This window comes from Poecilia latipinna, unplaced genomic scaffold (assembly GCF_001443285.1).
Source record: "Poecilia latipinna isolate Pla-1442-1.1 unplaced genomic scaffold, P_latipinna-1.0 Scaffold660, whole genome shotgun sequence".
In the NCBI taxonomy this organism is placed as follows: Eukaryota; Metazoa; Chordata; class Actinopteri; order Cyprinodontiformes; family Poeciliidae; genus Poecilia; species Poecilia latipinna.
Genome location: NW_015113276.1, coordinates 140874 through 165500, shown reverse-complemented (window position 1 = coordinate 165500; position 24627 = coordinate 140874). Strand labels below are relative to the sequence as shown.

The following is a 24627-nucleotide window of genomic DNA, read 5'->3' as shown; positions in this document are numbered from 1 at the left end:
ATAAAGTTAATTTTAACATCGTGAGTGTTTCAATTTGCATTATTGCTTTCCCGGATCCCCAGAATGCATTGCCTGTTATAGGATTGAATTGGGGCTGCGCCAGGGAAAGAGCTGGGAATCATGGGGAGAAGCTTGTAAGTAATTGGTATTTATTCAGGTAACTAAATTATGCAGAGTTCAGTCAGTTACAGAAAATTATACAACTGCAGATAGACTATTTCCCCTTTTAATGGGGGTTTATGTATTTTCCGGGCGCACAGTCCATTTTAAACCACAATCATAAAATAATTTTATTTTCAGTTGTTATGAAAATGCTATGGACATCAAAAATAACTTTAAGGAAATTTGACTTCATATCGTAGTCGTATCTGATGCTTTGAAATTGGCCACTGTCAATTTTTCAACACCCTCCTTCAGCATGTCATCACAACATTGCTTCTCCATGATGCCGTTTACAACCATTCTTAGAAATGTTCAGGCAAAATGTGAGGAAAAATCATGCCACTAAGTACTTCCTGTTGTTGTCTTCTTCTTTGTGTTTAGCGGCAACATCCAGTAGTTGATCATGTGACTTGCGTGATGCGAAAAAAATGTTTCCATTTTACAAAATAAACCAATTTCAGCATGGCCAAACAGATGACCTCCTCCAAGCAGCAAAACCTTTTATCACAAACACAAGTTGTTGTTTTTTTCAATTTGGCTTGTTTCCATTAAGCAACTTTATTTTTGAAATGTCTAATAAAAAGCGCAGCTAATATCTAAAAATATTTTTTTGCAAAAATGTAATGAACAGGTTTTCTATAGCCCATATATCTATCCCAACCTGTTCCAGGAAGCAGAATAAATCACTTTTAATCAAAGTTCATCCTCCTCCAACTGTCCTTCAAGTTCAATAGAAAATATTTCTGTCCTTGGGGAAATGGAGCATAGTCTTAGTAATAGCTTTGGATGTATATTTGTTTGTTATATAAAGGTAACCTACTATGCTTTAAGTCCAAATAAGCTGTGCACCCCTCACCCGCTCCAATTCAACATTTACATTCACATTCGAAAATGGCTGCAACCATACAGCTTTGAACAGCAGAAGTAGAGCCTCCTGCACAACCAACACAAATGCGCCAAGTAGTTTCTGGATAGTAAATCAACAACAAAACACTTGTCTTTTCCAGCAGCCATTGTACAGCGAATACAGTGGTAAAACCAGATGACCAAATGTGGTGGAGCTCGGCTGGGGTTGCTAAGTAACGGAGCAGTGTGACTCAACAATAGGAAGGTTTTTGAAACTACTCATTTTCTAGACACCAAAAACATTAACTTATTGCCAGAATAAATGGTTTTGCATTTTTTAGCAGCAGTAGAAACCAAAATGGAAGCATAAAAATGTGCAAAAAGTGAATTTTGCATAATAGGTCCCTTCGTGCCTCAATCTCAATCTCAGTTTTTTACAACCTGGATAAATAAAGAGTGTGCATAGCATTTCAGTAAACAAATTTTCTACTTTCTGAGCTGCGCGTGTGGGAGTCCATAGTGAGCTACTTCCCTGTAAGCTGGCACGAGGGAACTTGGAACGGAGTAAAGGAGCAGTGCAGACAGAGGAAACACACAGTGGACAGCGCAGCACAGAGAGGACGGGCACTCTAGCTCTTTCCACAGCGGCATCACTGTGAGAACAACTGGCTCGCTTTAAATGCAGGACACACAATTACTCACCTAATCAAAGGTAAGCAGGAAACTATTGCGAAATGAATCTGTCAGTCTGACTGTTTTCTGAAGCTATAGTGGGCATGCATGTAGGGAGAGAAGAGCAAAGAAGTGTGGTCATAAAGGATTTTAGTGTTTTCTGTTCTGCTGGGAGCGTGTGTGTGCTTAGAAAGCCGGATTTCTATCCATACCTGCTCTGCTCTGTTCATGACTTTTTACAGTTTTCCTGCAGACAGACACAGAGGGAGTGTGTGTGTGTGTGTGACTTTAACAGCGTCAGCAAGCTGTGTCATTGCATCTTGCCCGTGTAGTCTAACGCCGCAGTACCCACCCTCCACACACACCTCCTCCCCTCCTGCACACACTGTACAGCCTTCTGCCTCTTCCTCCGCTTCCCTGTCCCATCACTTCTCACACGTCCTCACGGGCATCCTCTCTAATGAGTTTGTGAATGAACATTCTAGGATTTATAGATCTAGTGGGGGATAAAAAGGACAAAAGACGGGGTTTGGATCAATCCAACATTTTACTGCTGCACAATAGGAATGAGTAGAAACTGAACGTCTCCTTGGCGTCTCTTCAGTTTCCTTGAACTGAACAGAAAGTGTCTGTTGTGGAAATCTGCATAATGATCTGTCTGTTCTGGAAATGTTGCTCACATTTCCTTGCGGCTCAGTGGTTTCAGTCAGTCTTTCATGCTGTTGTATTATAGCATGCAGTGTTTCTGAAGAGCTGTTGTCCACTAACACTGATTTAATGTAAGTTGACTGATTTAATGGGCAACACGGCAGTGCGGTGGTTAGCGCGGCCGCCATACAGCAACAAGGTCTCTGGTTTGAATCTCTGCTGCGTTTCAGTTGTTCTTCTCGTCTTTGTTACTGATTTAGAGAAAGATTTAAACCTAATAAACAGAGCAATGTGTGATCGAAAAATATGTTTTACTAACATAATAAATAATTTACTGTTTATCTACAATCAGTACCTACAGATTTCTATTTTTTAACCTTCAAATTAGCTACAGTTCCTACATTGGCTGTGGTGCCTCATTGATGAAACATGTCCAAATATTTTTTGGTTATTAATCAGTTCATGGGCTGTTACTAATGAAAATAATCACAGAGGACATAAGGAGATGATAAACTATGATGTAATAATGATAAACATAGATGAATACATTCTATTTACAGATTTTAGTAGCTTATCTGAAAACTGAAGACTCCCTAAGAAATCAACAAAGGAATAAAATTACTAACGTTTTATTTTCTCCTGCACAAACAGGACAAAAGTAAGGTTTTGGATTAATAAAGTCATTTTAAATAACATGATAACCAAGTAACGAAAAGGAAATTATATTTTCTTAAATATTTCATTAAAAATAACTTTGTGAGATGTTATATTGGTAGTAATCCCCAGTAAATGCTCAGCTTGTGCAGAGTGAAAAAGAAGAAGAAAATACTCTTTAAGTGATAATAAACTAGACAAGAATAGCTTTTATGTCACAAAAATCCGTTTGATTTTATAAAGCTTCATTTTAAAGTCATTTGAGAAGAAATATATTTTCTAATGTTATTATTGGCTAATATTCAGTTACTTTAAGTTTAGTTTAAATTTAATATTTATTCATTTAATTAAAAACAAAACAATTATATACAATAGAAGAAAACATACAAATAAATAAAATGAAAGGCAGCAGAAAGAAGAAAAAAATCTTATAGTATCTGCCAAGAATACATTTATTTAAAATGATGATATGAGAAATCAGGTATATCTTCAGTGTTTTATTTTAGGTAAAGTGAAATTTCACAGTGAAATTTGAATTATTAAATTGCTCTTACTCCTATTAGGGATTATTGCTAATCCCTGTCAGTAAATCTGCTAAATCCCCCGTTTGAATGTGGAAAATCTTCAGTAAAAGCAAAAGTGAATCCCATTACAGCTCCAGTATAATGTGTTCATTTAAAAATGACATATTCCATAGACACACTGCCTTTATGTACTTTGGAGCTTACTGAACTGATTTTAACTTTTAGTGGGGAACGGGTCAGACAGAAAAATCTCAGTTTCCCTTTCAGGCCTCGCCAACTCAGCAACCTAAGAATAGCAACGCAGGGCATTTAGGTGGCTGAGCCGCTTTGTTCACATTGACAGGAAACATGTGATCCCTCAGCAAAGCCACCTGGATAGTTATGAATTATCACCCTGACCCAAAAGACAGCATGCAGAGAAAGAGAGAGAGAGAGAGCAGATTTAAACCTATTATGTTAAATGATATGCAACTTTTAAAATATAGAATCTATAAAGTATGGAGGAAAATGTATATTTAGTCATACTCTATAGCAACAATGTGGGATAGAAAGCTATTTTATTGAACAAGTAAACATTCTGGAGAACAAAACATTTACCACTTTGCTGCACCGCACCTGGATTTTATAAAAAATAAATAAATGTTTCTGGATGTATAATGTGTTTAGAAGGTAAACAGGAAGAACAGAATCTGTAAAATGAAGGACCCGATTCTCTGCTTCTGCACTGTTACGTGTTCATTTCCTGGCAGCGGACTCTTGTGTCGTCTGTAAAACCGCAGCGCTGGCATGTCACATAAATGAGACAGAAGCAGCAGAATGCAGCTGCGGTGAGTTTGCTTCAGGCGCCGCGTCCACCTTGGCGTCCATCACAGGTCACGGATCAACACATTAACCTGCTGGTGGCTGCAACACTCCCTCTGCTCATGTTGCATTTCTGAGGGAAGAGGTCAGAAAAATAATGCTTCCGGATCCATGTTTTAATCTGTTAAACCTCAAACATCCAGCGTAGCGTTTACTAATCCCAACTAATCCAGTTAAAACTTGTGTCTTTAATATTGTTACTGTTTGTGCCTGTGAGCCCCTTTCACTTCAGTGAGCTGGATGGTAATTAAGCAAAAACAAAAGGCTTGTTTGTTTGTTTGTTTGTTTGTTTGTTTTTGTTATAATTGCCATGGTGTTATAATTTAAGGCATGTGAATGTGGCACAATCACGAATCTGATCAGGGACTCTGTGGGTTGGAGGGAAGATGAGAGAGAAGGTAAGCTAACTGTAGCATCGTACTTTCAGCTCAGCAAATAAACGGATGTTAACATGCAGGACCTCGCAGACCACAGTTTGAGAAAGACTGCTCTGGAGTCACAAAGAAATGGTGCAACATGTTTTGACCTTTCCTTTGCTAAAACATCATCACTCACAAACAGAGCACCGCCTCTGAAACCACATTTCCCTTCGTTAAATCAAACTGCTGCTCACTGATTGTCCCTTCTCTTCTTAACCTTCATAAGGCTTCATTAACTCCTTCCCGTGTCTTCAAGGCTCATCAGCTTCATTCCTCTGCAGTTGCTACAATACTGCATCACCCCTGTTCTTAAAGACAGGTTGTGCTTTAAAGCAGGTATCACAATTCAAAGCTGAAAAAAAAAAAGAAAATTTGCACAGAAGACAAATGACAACCAATTAACTTTAAAGAACATAACTCTTCTAGTCACGGCTCTCAGACTTTGACAGAGTTTTGAAAACTTTAAATTGTTCTACCGGCTATCCGTACTCCTTTGGACGCTCAGAAAAGACAAGCGTGGAATAGATTGCCGTAATTACACAGTTACATAAGCTTTGCAATGTCATTTGAATCAATCCAGGCAGATAAATCAGGCTAACAGCCTTAGCTGCTCATACATGCTCCTCTGTAGAGATTCAAGACGCTAAAATCTTCACTCAAGTCTTTCTGTTTTCCAGTAGTGCGCTTTATGATGAAGAGTGCGTTAAGATGATGGAATGAGCACAGCGAGGCGATCCGGTGGGTCGGTTATGGTCTGCAGGAGCATTTCGTTGGGGTCCGTTGGGTGCACTCATGCCTGTAATTGGAGAGAAAAAACTGTTGCTTTAAATGATTTCTACTGTTTTCCACTTGTGGTTTTCTTTGCAGGATGGGATTTGTTTTACTATACAGAAGCAATATTGTCCAAATGATCGCTGAAGTAAATGGAGTAAATGATGTGAAATTGATGCTTTGGTCCCAGAGAAATGCTTGCAGTCATTGACGGAGAGGTGTAGCTCTTTGCAAACGATTTGTTTTATCCCTTCAGAAGGATTACACCAACACTGACACTATCTGCGTTTCCATTGACAATGTAATTGCGTAAAGTGAAATTACGGGGGTAAAAATGGCGTCAATTTCAACAAAGCTCACGTTTCTCTTTAAAAACGTTTTGCTCTAGAATGAGGTTGTTTTTCAACAATCGGCTGTTACGAAGAAGATGACAGGAAGTGGTAGGAACATGACAGTGCGACATGATTTTAATGACATATCGCTTAAACAAACTGATTCACATGTGATTTTAATTGTGTTTCTTATTTAATGGGAACACCACAAATGCAGAATTCAGTTTTTTCAACATTAATGAAATCTCAACAAGGTTTTGCGAACATTTGTAATGGAAATGCAGTTCAGGTCAAGGTGGCTCAAATCTCTGGTGTTGGTAGGATCCTACACAAGAAAAGCAGAGTAAAGGTTTTTAGTACCCAGAGGCACCATGAGGTGTTGGATGTTTCCAGAAAGACACAAAGGCCCAATTCTGAGGCGTTAAATCACAAAGTCAAATTTCTTGTATAAGTCATATTTGACATATAACAACTGAAGGTAACATAGTTACTTCATTGTGCTAAAAAAATGTTGCTATGTATCTGGAAAACATATAAATCTGCCCCTTTAAATAATAAGTATCATTATTGGTATCGGCGATACTGATTCCTGTATTTACTTGGAATCAGATTGATGCCAAATATGCGCTACCACACACCTCTAATGGACACTGCCAGGTGTCCTTTAACCTGTCATTCACGAGAGGACCCAAATTTGGGTGACAGGTTAACCCAGGGGTGTCAAACTCCAGTCCTCAAGGGCCGCTGTCCTGCAACTTTTAGATGTGCCTCTGCTGCACCACACCTGAAAAGAATAATTAGGTCATTAGCAAGGCTCAGGAGAACCGATCTACACAGGGAGGAGGTAATTAAGCCATTTCATTCCACTGTTTTTTACATGTGGCACATCTAAACACTGCAGGACAGCGGCCCTTGAGGACTGGAGTTTGACACCCATTGTGAATGACAACCTGTGAATGACAGGTTAAGAGATCCTCCTCCAAACAAACACCAGGATTTTCCAGAACCCCGTACCTAAAAGAAGCATCTACACTGCAGACCTGCCAGCATCAGTAGAGCCTGCTTCCTGCAGCTATTAGATTCATTACACAGGACATTAAGGAGGGAAAGAAGTACCAGACACCATCATCTAATTCACTGACAGTTTAATGTATTACCGACACCTGGATGTCCACCTCCCAAATCTTCTTATAATTGCTTTCATGTGTTTAGTTGCTGCACAGAGCACGCAGGGCAATCTCCCCTCTTCTTAATCTGCAGCTTTGGAAATGCTCAGAAAACTTTTTTATGCATACACACACACATTTAATCCCACAGACTGTCACAGTGCAATGTTTATGCCTGTTAAGCTCTTTGATGGGTTGTTTATTTAAATGCATGTCAATGCTGAGTAATTCGCTCCAAAGTAATGATCTTTTCTTGCTAGTTCCTGCTCAACCAGAACGATTAAGCTAACAGAAAACTCCTCTGTCTCTTCTTTACACATACAGCAAGAATGGACTCTGCAGAAATGTTATGAAACTATGTCCTGAAACAATTAACGGATTAATTGTGATTAATCAATTAATCATCAATCATTAACTAGAATATAAAGATTAGAAATATATACAACTGGGTGAAAAATGCAACATATTAAAACCAGTAATTAAACCAAACCTGTACAAAAATATTTACACTTTGCATTTAAGATTCATTGTCTGTAAATATGTTTCACCCAGAATTTCTCAAGTGAATAATAATCTGTAAGTAATGCTTTTGTACTGCATTTTTGGAAAATCATAAAATAAAAAGAAACTGGACTTTTAATGTATTTCTAATATTGTAATAAAAAGGCTTATTAAATGAAAAATATGTAGAATTAGCCATTTTTTCATCTGATTAATCGATTTATCGTCAGAATAATCTATAGAATAACCGTTTGTTAAAATAATCACTAGTTGCAACCCAAGTAATTTGGAGACAAAAACAAAATATTATTAATAATAAAACATAATTTAAAAAAAAACCTATTACAAACTTATATTTTATGCCTTTATTTCTGCTCATTTTAATAAAATATTACAAATTAGAATATTACATCAGACTAATAAATATTTGATGGTTTGATGAAAAGTGTTTTTAATACCTGCTTAAAGGTCATTTTCAAAAGATACTTTTATTCTGAAAATCGGTCCATTTGAACACATATTCAAACTTATAGAGATTTACCCATAAATACCTGGATCCAGTTCAGAACAAAGTTTTTTTTTTTTTTTTAATCCAGTAAAGATCAGTGTATGTCTACCAAAGTCATCATATAGTGAGCTTAAACTCGGTTGACTCGACTACCAAGAAGAAAATGTGAGTTTATTATCAGCAGATAACGACCTGGGATTCCAGCCTCAACATGTGTGAACAGAAAGAGCTGACTTGCCTCACTGCAGTTGGTCGACCTGATGAGCTGAGGTTAGCAACATTGGCCCCAGCAGAGTCCCCAAGGTAAATTTATCGCTCTCCGGTTCGTGGCTTCCTGCCAGGGAGTTTGGGCCACGCTGAGGAGGAGACGTTCCTCTGCAGAAGAGAGATTTTAGTCCTGAGGGGCCTTGTGATGTTGTCCCAAATGGTTTTAAAGTCATTCTGGAGGTGTATTCTGTTGTTTTGAATAAGATAAAGAAGAAGAGGAGGGCAGATGTCCACCTGTTGGGAAAACACAACATCTTACCAAGTAAACTTTTTTAGATTCTAGTGCAAATATCTTGAAATAAGACAAAACTAACTTATCTGTAACCTTTCGGTAAGCTATGAGAGCTTGTTTAAAGTCAATAATTCCTTAATAGTAATGAAAAAACTACTACATACTTTGCCAGATTATTTCACTTATAGTAAGACATTTTTCCTATGTTACAAGCGAAATTATCTGCCAATGGAACTAGAACCTTTTCACCATTATGAATGAGTTATTGACTTAAAACAGGCCTCTACATCCGAAAAGTTACCTGTAAATTAGCTTTCTTTTACTTCTAGGGAACTAAGATATTTGTAGTAGAACTAGACCAAAACTACTTGGTAAGATTTTGTGTTTTTCCGAACGGAAAATATGAAGCAGTGAGTTTGGAAACTGAATGTGTAGTAGTTACATTAGACCACTAGAGGGCTCTGTGACTCCATGTTTATAAAACCATCCAGCGACCTCCTGCTGTGCGATTCACTAATTGCATTTAGAAAAGTGCTTCAAAAATTGTTGTAAAGCTTTTTTTATAGAATGGATTAATCCATTTTTATCATTATTGTTAAATTTTATTTTTCAGGCAACATGGCTCCTGTGTTTAGATCCATGATTCTGCTGCTGCTGCTGCTCTCCTGCTGGCAACCTGCTGGAGCCAAAGAAGGAAAATCCACCAAAAAAGGAAAGAAAGGAAAGCAAGTTGTCTGTCCATCGTAAGTAAAAATAATTAAAAAAAAAAAAGGTTTGTCTATCAAAATTGAGCAAAAATAATACATGAAAACAAATTTAAAGGTCCGAACAACTGTGTGAAATTTTTATTGAAGTTTTATTGAAGTTATTGAGGTTTTTTTTTTTTTTTTTTTTTTTTTTGCTTTTCAAAGAACCATTATAAAATTGGGTCTGGCACTCAAAACTCAGTGGACAAACTCCCGCTTTCTAACGTATCATCTTAAACCAGCTCTAAAAGAGTTCAGACTTATGTGGTCATTCAGATTATTGGTCAAAAATATAAGAAAACCAAACTGAAATCAAAATTCTTTGATCAGAAATACAGAAGAATGCTTGAAAAAATCCTTTCTACATCATTTGAGTTAGATCACTTTGATTCAAATTAAAAAATAATTCAGTTTAAATGGGAATAAAACACAGCGTTCAATCATGTAATGGCTGTGTTGTCATAATTCTAACTTTGTAGAATTATTACATTTTCAATAATTCTACAAAATAATACCAGGCATTTATAATCACAGATATAAGATGGCTAAAGGAAAATTACAGTCAGGAAAAATCTTAAAATGGAGAATTGATGGACTTTAAAAGAACAACAAGACATAAAGGCCTTCAGCTGCGTTATGGTTAGGAGCCGTCTGACCATCTGTGTGATCACAGGTTTTATTTCCACAGTTTTCTTCCCTGATGACACAGGGTTCTTCCAAATTACAAAACCAGGACTCATGATGATCAAGCTAACAGAGGCTCTGGCAGCGTTGAATGGATTTGTCAACACAGAGCTTAATCCTTAATCCCCCTGAGAATATTTGGGATGTGGAGGAGAAGAGTTTACACAGCCCAAAGCCCCGTCCTCGGTACAGAGTCTGACAAAAAGGAAACTGCCGACGGATCTAAAATGTTATTATAACAATGATCAAAGTCTTAGTGGGAAACTTTTCGTTGTATGTTTAACTTTATTACTTGTACCTGTACAGAACAAACCGTGGTTAAAAACATTTCATTTGTAACACAGTGATGGTTTGTCCTGTTTTTTAATCTGTTGTGAAATCCGACTTTCCCAGTAGGAAGCAGGAAATTCCCAGTTCTGAGTACAACTGGAGTACTGCTTTAGGCTTCTGGAAACCAGTCAAACATTTTCCTTTTTTTACTGGATGTGCCACATTCCCCATCTCACCAAAAGTGGTTTTCTGTTTTTCCCATGTAAACTGGGTCGGTTTAGATAATATTGCATTATTTCAAATGCAATAACTTTAATTGGTAAGGGTTTAATTTTCAGCTCCTGTTTCGATCTAATCATGCAGCCTTGTTCTCTTTTTAACAGACAGCTGTCACAGGAGGACTTAGCCCAGGTTCCAGCTAACTCCACCTCCAACATTTTGAATCGCCTGATGGTCAGTTATGACCCAAGAATAAGGCCCAACTTTCAAGGTAATGCAGAAATGTTCACAAAGGCACAAACTTAAACTTATTTTGTTAAACTGAATCAGAATAATAAAGAACGACTCCCAATTTTTGGCTAAATTGTTAACAACGGTTCCTATTCGGGACAATTAGAAATAAAATGGACAATCTAACTGTAAACAAAAATAACTAAAAGTAGAAATGTTTTGAGCTGTGAGGAATCATTTTTCACTGAGGTTGAAGGTTGTATTTGGAAATAATGTCACATCAGAAAATCAACCAGCAGCAATTCAGGCCCAACAATGAACATCAGTGTCATAAATCTGTTCAACACGTCCGAAGCATTCTGGTTCTGACCTTAGAGCACAAATGCAATTCAACATGACTTCACACACACCAATACCAGAAATAACAGATTTAGTTGTATCTTAAAGCAGAGACTGCGTTTTGTTTGGAACATTTGCATGAAATAATCTTACAGAAGTTACTTATTCACTGCAAAAACACAAAGTATTTTTGGTCTAGTTTCTGATGCAAATATCTTAGCACATTTGAAATAAGGCAGAAATTATTTACAAGTAACTTTTCAGAAAGAATTATGAGCTTGTTTTAAGCAAATAATTCATTAATATTGATGAAAAAAGTGTAGGTTTCATTGGCAGATTATTTCACAAGACATGTTTTCCCATGTTAAAGTGAAATAAACTTCCAGTATGACATTTTCACAAATATTTTTGATTTTAAAACAAGCTAATTTTTCTTGCTGAACTTGCAAGTTATTTTTGTCTTATTTCAATAGTACTAAGATATTTGCAGTAAATATCTTCTACTGCTTGGTAAGATTTTGTGCTTTTGCAGTGCTGAGAACCAGTAACTCTGCATTTACTCGTTAATCTGCGATATTCCTGTTGCTTTATTCCAGGAATCCCAGTCGAGTCCAGGGTGAACATCTTCATCAACAGCTTTGGCTCCATCCAGGAGACGACCATGGTGATTCCACTTGCAGTTTCTTTTTTAGTGTCGCTGAAATTATGCCGCACTAAAAAAAAATCAGTCCCAACACATTAACCATAGCTGATCAAATGGGCCCTTTATTTTTCTACATAGTTAATAAATCTTGTAATATTTGATCTGCACAAAAACAATTTATTTCCTGCCTCTGTTCAAGTCCAGAGAAATTTGTCTTCTTTCATCTTTATCTTGTTTTCACCAGAGACCCACAACATTAAGGACCGAAAAGCTGATCGGTTCGAAATTCATTTTCAACTAATTAAAAAATGAATATTAGAGATGTGAGGGTACTTTTTATTTACAGAATTCAATATTAGACAGATTACAAAGTTTTAACAAGACTCAGTAATATATTATTCTTTAAAGTTAAATAAATGGACATTATTGCTTGGTAGTGATTTAGTACCTCATTTAAGAACTTTACTGTATTTTTATTTTGATCATTAATTACAGGAGTCATGTTAATTATTAAAGATTTTAAGAATCAAATACAACACTATAAAAATACAGTATATTCATTAATGTATTCCTAAAAGATATTAATATGTTATCAAAAGCAAAATAGGGGAAAAAACATTTTATTCCTTTTATTAATCAAGTTTAATATTCATATTCACAAAATAAATAATTTAAATCTAAGATTTCTGTATCTAAATTTGAAACACTGGTAATAGAGGTGTGGTGAGAATCCAAACTAAATGAGAATGTTTTCTACCCAGGACTACAGAGTGAATATATTTCTTCGTCAGAGATGGAACGACCCTCGTCTTCGACTGCCTACTGACTTTAAAAGTGAAGCGCTGACTGTTGATCCCAAAATGTTCCAGTGTTTGTGGAAACCAGACCTGTTTTTTGCCAATGAAAAAAATGCAAACTTTCACGATGTCACACAGGACAACATTCTTCTCTTCATATTCAGGAACGGAGATGTCTTAATCAGCATGAGGTATCCAGCCACGTCTTCTGACATTACGCCACAACATCCACACGCTCCGAACGGTCGAACAATTTGAAAATGATGATGCGTTTAATGCATGTGCACAGGCACCATGTCAGACATCCAACACAAAAAAAATCATTTTAACTCTGAGAACAGACTGAGAAATGCAACAAAAAGGAGCAAAAAGCAGAAAATAAACCAAAAACATTCATGTTTGTAGATTTTGGTGGAACTGATTTGCAATCCTGAAGTTTTAAATCTCTACCTGCACTATGCATGTATTGAAATATTCAGAAGATTCATAACTGAAACTCTCTGTGTGGCTAATTTAATAACATCAAAAATGAAAATGAACAGTTAAGTACTGGAACTCTTTACATTTTGTGCTGATGTTGGATTTTGAGGTCTGAGTCGGTGAAAAACTTTTGAGTTTTGGAGGCAGTCTTCCTGTTGCACTGGGTCTTCCAGCTGATCTTTCTGACTTGGATCATGGAAATTTGAAATTAGAAAATCAAAATATGCATATATGCCTAACGAATGAATACAAATGAATGAATGTGATTAATTAAAATACAACATGTATGCTATCAATAAAAATCTGCTGTTTCTTTTATCTTGTCATTTAAAATATCGAAATTCTACAAATTAAATTGTAGAAGTTAATCTTTGAAAATGTTAAGTCTGTTTCTTGGTGTCTAATTACTATCTGGCAATAAGAAATATGATGAAAATGGGAAGCTGTAATGTCAGTGGAAGCCGTGGAAGCTCATATTACTCCTCTGGATTCTCTCTAAAAGCTATAAATGTTATTTTAAAATGATGCTAAATGATTCATAATGGTTGTTCACCCGGATGTGTTGTGCATGTACTTATATGCAGACTTTCAGTGACTCTGTCTTGTCCCCTGGACCTCACACTCTTCCCTATGGACACACAGTTCTGTAAGATGCAGCTGGAGAGCTGTGAGTAGAAACATGCAGTGCTGACATGCACACTAAATATAAATATATGCACATAAACTAAGTCTGTTTGCATGTTTTAGTTGGCTACACCACCAGTGATCTGGTGTTCATGTGGCAGTCGGACCCGGTTCAGATGGATGAGATCGCTCTCCCTCAGTTTGACATCAAACAAGAAGACATAAAGTATGGAAACTGTACAAAGTACTACCAAGGAACGGGTTCGTAATCCTCATTTATCACTTTCAGTAACTCTGTGCAAATATACAGTGCATCCAGATATTGTTCGCAGTGCTTCATGTTTTCCTAATTTTATGTTAGAGACTGAATTGTACTAAATTAATGTCTTTAATAGAAATTCTACACAAATATTCCATTATAATAATGTGGAAATTGATTTAATTTGTATTTAAAACAGAAAACCATCTGCAGAGTGAAGAACTCCTGAGTATGTGGGAGAGTTTAGTTTTGATAGTGAAGATAATGTGGTGAAAACCTCAGTGGCTTTGCATTTTATAGGTCATGCAAAGGTCAAACTCACAACGGTGCATTAAGGCCACTGTCCATAGAAAAGAAAAAAAACGAGTACATTTCTGCCAAAAAGGACATTTCTGAGCTCTGAAATTCTGAGATTAAACAATTTTTCCAATTTTTCAGAAAAAACTTGTACATTTCTGAGTCAAAAAGTTTCAACTTTTGAAACTCAGAAATGTCCTTGTTTTTTTAGAAAATTTCTGAGATTAATCTCAAAATTTCGGAGTATTTTCTATCAAATTTTTAACTTTTCAAAAGCAGAAATTTCACATTTTTTCCAGGAAATTTCTATATTTCCTATATTTTCTACCTACATTAACCCCAATACGCCATCGTACAAACTAAACTCTTGCTGAGTAAATACTGCATGTTAAAATATGATTTGTGTAAACTGAATCTTCTGAAATGTATTGCTAAGGCCAAGAACTATAATAAAACTTAAAGTGCAGTCAGACACAACAGGTTCTGCAGACCGTTTGTGTTTTCAAACTTACACACTCGCAGCGTGTTGCTTGTGTGGGCGTGAGACATTATTAGCATCAGATGTTTTGTAGAAATGCCTTTTTCCCCACTGAGCGCTCCGGCATTGTCACTGTGCCTTTCTGTTTCAGGGAGTTGTTGCTATAGAAACAGGAATCCTAATTTGGCTGACTTGACTATTGCAAAGAAATAAATAAAAAAAATGCTGCTTGTATTTTACTGGAACTCTGAGCTAAAAATAATGCAATGCTGCAACAGTGCAAACACACTTTCTGAAATAATCCCTGCTGAAGCTCATATGCAAACATTTTTATCATTTTAACTCAGAGTTTATAAAGAGTAACAACAGCAGATTTAACTAATGTGACGCTGCATTTTTATGATTTTCTTCCAGGGTACTACACCTGTGTTGAGGTGATTTTCATGCTGCGTCGACAGGTTGGATTCTACCTGATGGGAGTTTATGCTCCGACTCTGCTGCTTGTTGTTTTGTCCTGGTTGTCATTCTGGATCAACCCAGACGCTTCAGCTGCACGGGTGCCACTTGGTGAGCACAAACACACATATGTGTTGTGTTCATTGATCCATTTCCAAACCTATTATACTTACTGATGTAAAAACGTACCTTCCAACTCACACGCCGTATAAAGTCGAAATAAACAAATCGTAAATCATAAAATCATGTTGTCAGTACAAAGCAGAATTCACACCAATCAGGTATAACATTGTGATGGATGTAATGAAGTACACTGATTACCACATATCAGTGGTAACCTGGCATATATTAAAGGAGATATGTTATGCAAAATTCACATTTTGTATGTTTTTGTACTTGTACTTGGATTTCTAATGGTTCTAAAAACAGCCCAAGTGCTTAAAAAATCTCCCAACAAGTTTTGGCAGTAAGTTTATGTTTTTTGGTGTCTGGAAAATGGGCCGTTTCAAAAACCTCCAGAATATAATGAGTAACAACACAAATCAGCAAGCAGTGACCGTTAGCTAGCAACCCTGGGAAGCCCAGGTAACGACCTGGCAACTCCCAGCAATCCACAGAGGAACTCATTTGGATTTAAAGTGACAAGACACCCTAAAACAGCTCATTCCAAAAGGAAATCCAAACTGAACAGATTAAAATTTCATTATCTAAAATGATTTAGTGCAAAAACTGTAATGAACGTGTTTTGTATAGCCCATAGACCTTTCCTAACCTGTTCAAGGAAGCATAATCGGTCACATTTAAGCAAAAAAAAAAGTATTTATGTCTTTGAACTTCTTTTCAGTCTTCCCAGAGAATATTTCAGTTTAATTACTAATAAAACTTTGATATAATGGCCATACCCAGTCATAAAGATGTAGTTTGAGCAGCTTGCCTCGACCGGCCGTGTGGAGTGGAGAGTAGGATGTTTCGGCTGCTCGCCGCCCTGGTAAAGATTCGCTGGTTCCTACGGATAGCAGTGAGGTTTGCTTCCTGTGAAGGAGACAAGGACTATATTGTCACTGGTAGCTGGTGGTGTCTTCATCACTTTAATGGCTTTAGCAGAAAAAATAACTAAGATTATAAATTAATGTTATCCCAACAGCCAAACAGTCCAGTACCTCAATGCTTATGGCATATATTTAACAACGTTTAAGACTTTATTTTTATAAATTAATCATCCTTAGCCATGAATGCTTTAATCATGAAAGCTATGACAGGAACTTATTACACAGATGAAAATGAGTCATTTGTTAAAGTCATTGTAAGTCTGATGTATCACGCTGAGAGATGAGAGTGCTAAAAATACTTTTTCTCCTTTTGTCTTTTCCTTTGAATAATTGTTGTAGAGCAAGGGTTACAGAAAAGATAACTCTGATCTGATAAAATATATGTTTCTGTTGCCGTCTGCTTATTTCCAGGTATTTTATCAGTTCTCTCTCTGTCCAGTGAGAGCATGTCCTTGGCTTCAGAGCTGCCAAAAGTCTCATACGTAAAGGCCATTGATATATGGCTGATCGCCTGCCTGCTCTTTGGGTTTTTCTCCCTGGTGGAATATGCTGTGGTGCAGGTCGGTTCTAAGACACACACACACACACACACACACACACACACACACACACACACACACACACACACACACCCAAAGAAACTCTGAGGAAGAAAGAAACTTCAATAAATTAATAAATCTATATATTCAAATCTAAGTTGGAGACCTGAACAATCCTGAATGGATTTCAAGGTATAAAAAATTACAAATAATGAATAAAGTCAGAACAGCAGGACCTGTGCAGGGTTCTGTCTTAAAGTAATCCACAACAAGTTGAACATGTTAGCCTAAATACGTTGTTCTTTGTAGGACTCATTCTTACGTATGAGTATAAACTCATACTTACATCAAAAATTGTTTGTGTTTATTATATGTGGCCATTTTTTCACCTGTGCAGGTAAGTTTTAGTGGAGTCGAGCCTAAAAACAAAAAACAAAATGAAAAACGTAGAAGGTGATGAGAACAACCTTAAAAGTTTGGATGAAGCAAACTGCCTCAAGGTTTCACATGTCATTATTTACCAGATATCAGCGCTAGCTGGCGCTAGCACCATTAGCAGGAGCTAACAGGAAATAAAAACAAATCGCAAGAAAATGAATGTATATTTAAAGTGACAATGAAGTATTTTTACGTCATTGTGACAGATTATATTTCAGAAAATGAGTTAAGAAACTGGAGCTCTTAGCAGTATTGCTACACCCATATTGCTGCACCCATTTCCAAGCAGCAGCTGCTCAAACACCTGATTTTTGGCTGAATATGTCCTCTTCATCCATTTGCTTCTCCTTATTTTCATTTCTTCTTGTCATTTCTGCATTGCCTTAAATTTCAATGTGCTCCAGTTCAAATTGAAAGGGATAAATGTTACTTATTGTGTAAAAATTACTGTTGTGGCAGGTCAGAGCTAGCACTGTAGCACGTAGCATTTGACGTCTACCCAGGACGCATTTAAGCCGACGTCCGTGTAACAATATTTTATTTAAATGTATAAAAAAAACTAATCACCCTACAGTTTTTCACTATATTGTTGTTGCATTTGAAATAAATGCTTCTTGATACAGCTAGTCATGGATCCCTGTACAGATCACACAGGCTCTTCTAACCACACTTCTTTCTTTCTATGTAGGTTTTTCTCAACAGTCCCAAACTGATTGAAGAGGAGAAAGCAAAAATGGCCACAAAGGAAAAAGCTTTGAAAGAAAAGGAAGCAAAGAAGCCTTCAAATAAATCAAACAACACAGTCAATGGGACAGGTGGAACGCCCATTCATGTCAACACTTTACAGGTGAAGGCAACCTGCAGAGAAGCTGCAATTATATACAGAAAATCTACTGCAAAACATAATAAAATTGCTTTTACCTGAAACAGAAATACAATTGTTTCTTATGCAGCTAAAAAATACCATTTTGAAAATTATTTTAATATAATTCCTGACATGGATTTATTATTTCAAATCACATACAGTAAACACCTAATAAATTTAGTCACAGTTTTCACATGTTGTAATGCAATGTGGTGATGCTGCAAGAATGTTTAAAAGCAAAACAAATCAAGTTTTAAAAGGAGGCAGTTTCATTGGATTACATTTTATATAATGGGATGTGTAGGAAAAAAGTAACCAAGTAATTAAGTAAGCACTTTGCTTTGTTGCTGAAAATGTGCTATATAAATAAAATTACCTTTATCTTTAGTAAAGCAACTGGATTACTCTTAATATTTAAAAACTACATTGTCTGATAGACCAAAATATCAAGTTAAGTGGATTTTTTTATTTATTTAAATGACCAAATTGACAATAATTCGTATAAACAACAAAAAATAACAAAAGCAGGTAAAAGAAACATTTCTCTAAATCAGTTTCTTTCAATAAAACACTTATAAAACTTTAACAAAAGCTGCAGGTGTGTGTCTGCGTCTGGTGAATTTTTGGTTTTTTAGTCAATCCATAACTTTTACTCAAGCAAGAGCAGAAACACTTCATCATAAAATGGCTTCAGTAAAAGTTCATTTTTTCAAAAATGTAACTCAAGTAAATGTAATTGAGTAAATAACTAGTTACTACCCAGCTCTGCTCAGTCATTTGTTCTTTTTGTAACAGGTGGTTGAAAACCGCTGCAAGAAAGTTTGCACCTCCAAGTCGGACCTTCGCTCCAATGACTTTAGCATTGTGGGGTCTTTACCTCGAGACTTTGAACTTTCCAACTTCGACTGTTATGGTAAACCTGTTGAGGTCACAGGAGCTCTCAAGTCTCAGAACAAAACCAACAAGAAACCCCCCCCACCAAAACCCGTCATACCTGCTGCTGCTAAACGCGTCGACCTCTATGCCAGAGCGCTCTTCCCCTTCTCTTTCCTCTTCTTCAACGTGGTTTATTGGTCAACCTATCTGTGAACGACAGATCGAAATAAATTAGTTTGTATCGTAATAGAAAGTATCTGTACTCATAAATGACATTGCAAATTATATCCTGAATTGTGTCCTGGTATTTCATATTACAGGTGATGATGTTATATTTCATACCTCCATATAAAAACTGTAAAAACCGCTTTTCCTCCTGTAATTGTAAATGAGCACAACCTGAAACTTCAAAGCTGTTTCATTTGCCTTGCTTCCGCCTGCAGATGGAAAAATGTTGCATGTGTGTTTCTGTGTTCAACAGCATTATGTTTTGTGTTACTTAAACTATGCTGCAGTCAGACCAATTAGACTATGTTACTGTAGCTCTTTACAGAAATGCATACAAGTCTCAGCTGGCCAATACTGTCAAATACATGCTTACATAATAAATACATTCCAAAAATATAGATGTGACTCTTTTTCTTGATACCTATTCTTATTTTAAAGGTTCAAATTGGAGATTATATTGGATTTTTATATTTATTACTGCAGATGTGATGGTGGCTGGGTAACACTACTCCTTAGTGTCAGCCAGTGTAGCAACAAACACTGAATTAAAACAACACACACATTTTTTTCTCACTGTTTGAAGTTAAAATAAACCATAATAGTTTTGTTTTAGGTCAGTTAGAGTTACCAAAATTATTTTTTTATTGGCTAAATTCCACAATAATGACAGGAGGGATGTCGTTTATGAGATTTATTTACTGATAAATACATAAATCAATAAATAAATAAACCTACATCAGGAACATCAGGCAAATGCGACACAACTCTGACCTTTTCACCTCTCAAAAAAATCCAGTCTGTACCACTTCCATATAAAATTGGATACGTATCCGAATGTTTTCAAAGCATTAGAAATCTGAACGGTCATTTCTCTCTTTATGCTGCTTTTATGTTATTGATGGGAGACATGCGTCATAATTCTGCACCAGAAGAAGTCAGAGGCTGTAAATCTGCATGTAAACAAGGCCTGAAAATTATGATCATGACCTTATGAAAAAATTACAATCACACCACTCCAATCTATATAAATCTCTCTGGCTTTCATTGGGTTTTTTACTGGATCCATCTATGACCTTGTAAGCTGTAGTGTGTTTTCCCCCGTAGGTTTTCCCTTTTTTCATTAAAGAACATTGTTTCACAGTCGTTCTCTGCACGAGAGGCTGTGAAACAGTCTGGTGATGCTTTTAATGTTGCAAATGTCAAGTGATTGCTGGGTTTTGCTTCTAAAACCCAAAGCTATTACAGATCCATGACAACATTAAAAGCATCACATTCCACTGGCAGAAAAATGTCCGCTTAATGTTAGTGTGAAATAATAATTTCATCCCAGCCTTGTAGAACTGTCATAGTTTTCATCACAGTTCTTGTGTTGACAAAATATAGCAGGCATGAACTGAGTCTCAGACTCACAGCTGTGCACCATTTAGCGCTTCTCTGTTGTATTTTTCATGCATGAGAAATGTTTCACAGAACTGTTCGCCTGCAGAAATGAACAGCTGAAGCACTTTCTCCTCTTGTCCACAGCATATACTTCATATAGTCTGAGTGTAGGCATAACGTCACAGACACCAAAATGTTTTGATGATTGTCCCAACTTCAGACTCCACGCATCAACTTTTAGGTTTAATTTAACCACTAATATAAAGTAATATGCCTTTATGGTTTAAACGTAACTAGGTCAAAGCTGTGCTGCAGCAGCTGCAACATTTAAGAAACCTTCTGCCTGAATATGTCTAAATAATCTGGGGCAATGTTGCCTTCACACCTTCAGCGAAGACAAATTATCAATGTCGTTAGTCCAACTGTCTGTGTCAAAATAATTGTGAATAAAATGAGCAGTTTGTTGTGATGATGCAGCTTGTTTTTGTTAGTTAGCTTGTAGTGTGTTTTAAATGTGTCCATTCATTCTACCATACCTGTTCAATGGGCAAAAACAAGTTTCTAGCAGGTGCTTTTTATAAAGCCCACATGTTTTTAATTAAAAATATTTAATATTCTAATCTCAAATGTGCTTTCATTAGCTGCAAGCAGAAAAACAACTCTGGGTGTAGTTAATCTACATAATGTGTTTCATTTAGTGATAGAGTTGCTGATTTGAATGAACTTTTCAGTTATATTCTGATGAATTAATGGGTCTGTGTAAGAACAGAGGTGCAGGGGATGTATTAAGTAGCTGGTGTCAAACAAAAGAAATAAAGGACAGAAGTAAAGGAGAGGGCGGATAGACACAAAGTGGCAGAATGATTTGTAAAGAATAGTTGAAACCATGAAAGTGGTTGACAGGATTGTTGTGAGATCTGTGATGATGGATGATTTGGGGATATCGGCTCTAGCAAAAAGAGTGAAAAAGTCTGAGATGCTTTGAACAAGACCAGAGGAGGAACGGTGGATAGCGGATGTTAAAAATGGAGCTGCCAGTGAGAAGAAAAAGAGGACGACCACAGAAAAGGTTAGTGGATGATTTATAGGTCTGTGTGACAGAGAAGGATGTGGGGACAGGGTGAGGTGGAGGCAGGCGATTGCCATGGCAACCCATAAAGGTAGCTGCTGTGAGAAGAAGTGAAAGATTGCCACAGTCATTTCAAACTGCTGCAAAATTGTAAAACACAAAGTCGTCCCATTTCAAACCAGGGAGTATGGAGTAGAGATCTGGGTGGGATGGAAACATTTTCCCTCAAAATTCACATTTTGCATGTTTCCATCTGGGGCTCAAATGCTTCTAAAAATCCCAAGCACTTAAAAAAAAACATCCAACCATTTTTTTTTTTTTAGAATAAGTTAATTGTTTGTGTTGTCTGGAAAATGAGCCATTTCAAAAACCAGCACTGCTCCTCACCTAGCAACCCCAACAACCCCAGCCTGTTACCTAGCAACCCCAGTGGAGCTCCACCCGTCACCTAGCAACCCAAGCTGAGTTCCAGCATGTTTAGTCAGCAGTTTTCACAATGGCTGCTTATAAAGACAAGTGTTTGGTTTTTAACTATACACTTCTGCTTTTCAAATATGCATGGTTATATAATTATGTATCTATTTGTTATAATTTTCATGTGCGAGTGTAAACATTGACCATCAGCAGCTTGTTTGGATTTAAAGTCACAGAGGCCCTAAAACGTCTCATTCTGACCAATTAGCCCATAAACCTTTCCTAACAGCTTCTCGGTTGACCCAGTCTCCGGTTAAGGAGCAGGATGCTCCGTCATCCTGCAAAGTTAAATTTGCCAAAATTTTTCTCTGTTTCTGCAGGTGTAGAAGCAGACTTCTAGAGGACTGCATTCTCTCTATCCCTTTCTCCCCTCTATTCTTCTCTTCCTTTTATTCCGTTTGACTTTTTGCCCCACCTCTCTTTCTTTCCTTTTCTCCTTTTCCTTTCCATTTCGCTTTTCGTGTCCATTGCATTGAAAGAAAGACAAACTGGAAGGGTTTGTTTTTCACTTGGAGAAGAAATTTTCTGAGAAATAGATTGAGAAGAAACCCAGCATTCTGACACATTTTCCAAAACTATTCCATTATATTTGTTATCTAGAATAGAAATGTACTTTTTAATCAGCTCAGAATTGAACTTTCTTAGTCCAATAACAAAACAACCAAATGACAATATTTATTAAATCTGATTTACTCACGTTCATTCAAATACAAAAAAAAAAAACAAAAACATGATGCATCTCTACGTGATCCATCACCTGCGCGCAGGTGGAATTGATCGATTACCTAAAAATAATACTTGAAAACATCTTAAACCACATGGAGGACTCCAGGACTCCCAGCACACAGCGTCCCCTACCTGACGGCGGTACCTCATCTGGCCGCTGCCGTACCTTCAGCTGTCGGCTGCTCTCGGTTTGCTCTCGTGCTTCATCGACGATTCAAGGCGCGTGCCTGCAAGTGAAGCGGCAGCAGCGGCACGCGCATCCTCCCCGGATCCAGATCAGAGAGCATCTGCAGTGGCCGAGCCGTCTCTCAGCAGCCCCGGACCCGCACCATGAGCCCGCATCGCGCCTGATGGTGGTGCGTTGGTGAACCGCTCAGCAGATCGACGTGGCATGGCGTGCAGGCGCCCGGACTCCACCATGAAGCTGCTCCTTGTGATGACTTTCTTATTCCGCCAGGCATTTTCCGGTTCTCCGAGCGTCCAGATCGGTAGGGTTTTGGGGGTTTCTGGCGTCAAGCCATCGTTTTGGTTCTTTTTTGCGTTTTCTGTTCCGCCGTGCATGTTAATTAGCCTCCTCCTCTGCACACTGCCGTCTCCTTCCCATTCATCGCGCCCCCACTGTGGGCCTCTCTCCTCCCTGTCCTGATGCTGCTGTGGGAAAGGAGAGGCCTCCTGACAGCTCCTCGGTCGACGCAGTCTCCGATCTGTCAACATGTTTTTTATAATTTCAGTAAATATCGCATCAACAATAACCTACAGGCGAAAAGGCCGCCTGCAGATATTTGGAGTTAAAGGCATTCCAGATTATTTAAACTGGGCTTTATTTAGCTGCAGAGCGACGTTATGATAGACTACAGAGGATATCCTCTGTAGTCTATATATATATATATATATATATATATATATATATATATATATATTTGATTGTGTTCAATAAGATTTATTTCTGATTATCTTAATTCATCTTGCCTGCATCCTTTATTTAACCATGAAAATTACTGATAAAAAAAAAAAAACTCTTCTAAGAATGGCCCCCAACTGCAGCAACATAAAACACAACAAATCTAAAAATACAAGACTAGATATATCACATCTAGTATTGTGATATATGACCAAAACTTTGGATTTTTGTCAAGCTTCCATTGCTTTGTTGCTTCAGGTTTTGTTAAGGTTTGTATCTTTGTGCAGCAATTTTATATTCTTTGGATTTTCTGTTGGATTCTTTTACAAATATTGTGACTGTTCTGTTAGAACTGATCTCTAACTGCCTGAGTCCACTCTCTGTTTTCTTCTTGCATTTAATTCATTCAACACCTTCCCTCTCATGTTTTCATTCTGTGATGCTATCCTCGGCACATTGCAGCTGTTTTTACTTAACAGGATTTAGTTGAAATCTGGTTTCTGTCACCTCTTTTCACACCTGCCTCATTCATCAGTTCAGCTGTTTTTAAGCTGAGCTCTCATTGTCAGTCATTTGCTGTTGGATCTCTAAATGTTCTGATTTTTGGCATATATGGAAACATTCACTCACTGATAGATTCATTGGGTACACCTGTTCGCAGCTAACACAAATAGCTGCCAAAAGGTCACATGAAGCATACCAATGCATTTAGGCATCCAGGCGTTGTGAAGATGACTTAGAAAACTGTACCCTTTCTCTGATTGCTATTTACAGCAGGAAAATGCCCCGATTCATAAGGTTCAAAGTTGTTGTTTTTTTACCATGACGATGAGCTCAATGGACTCCAGTCACAAATCTCAGTCTCAGGGTGTTTTCACACATGACAGTCTGGTGGGATTGGTTTGACTGGAGACCAAAATTGCAACATTTCTTACATTTTCAGATGGGCTGGTTTCCAACTGCATTGTGTCAAACAAAACAAACCCTTTGAAAAAA

The 24627-nt window shown here is 37.2% G+C and overlaps 2 protein-coding genes and 1 long non-coding RNA gene across 8 annotated transcripts in view; 2 read left to right on the top strand and 1 right to left on the bottom strand.

Moving 5' to 3' along the window:
* Positions 1-1538: 1538 nt before the first annotated feature.
* LOC106954493 (glycine receptor subunit beta-like) lies at positions 1539-19479 on the top strand. The gene is made up of 11 exons (XM_015044025.1): positions 1539-1720; positions 9177-9306; positions 10647-10753; positions 11649-11716; positions 12457-12683; positions 13557-13639; positions 13720-13857; positions 15045-15197; positions 16547-16695; positions 17801-17959; positions 18773-19479. Exons 2-11 carry the CDS (start codon positions 9182-9184, stop codon positions 19064-19066), a joined length of 1503 nt encoding a protein of 500 aa, XP_014899511.1. The 5' UTR covers positions 1539-1720; positions 9177-9181; the 3' UTR covers positions 19067-19479.
* Positions 8005-22948, bottom strand: LOC106954496 (uncharacterized). 3 transcript variants are annotated; one of them, XR_001426378.1, is made up of 4 exons: positions 22863-22948; positions 18972-19060; positions 15989-16118; positions 8005-8439 (listed from the first exon to the last, which is right to left on the bottom strand). It is a non-coding gene; the product is annotated as an uncharacterized LOC106954496 (long non-coding RNA). The 3 variants fall into 3 exon arrangements; XR_001426377.1 differs by lacking the exon at positions 8005-8439 and having other exon boundaries at positions 15750-16181; XR_001426376.1 differs by lacking the exon at positions 8005-8439 and having other exon boundaries at positions 15751-16118.
* The window catches only part of LOC106954491 (glutamate receptor 2-like), a 54994-nt gene continuing 53308 nt past the window's right edge, over positions 22942-24627 (top strand). For 2 of the 4 annotated variants that reach the window (XM_015044020.1, XM_015044018.1), the window contains exon 1: positions 22950-23218. In XM_015044020.1, coding sequence (XP_014899506.1) covers positions 23122-23218 — 97 coding nt within the window. In that variant the 5' untranslated portion in view covers positions 22950-23121. Of the gene's footprint in view, positions 23219-24627 lie in introns of all 4 variants that reach the window. The other 2 variants (XM_015044021.1, XM_015044019.1) reach the window with 2 other exon arrangements.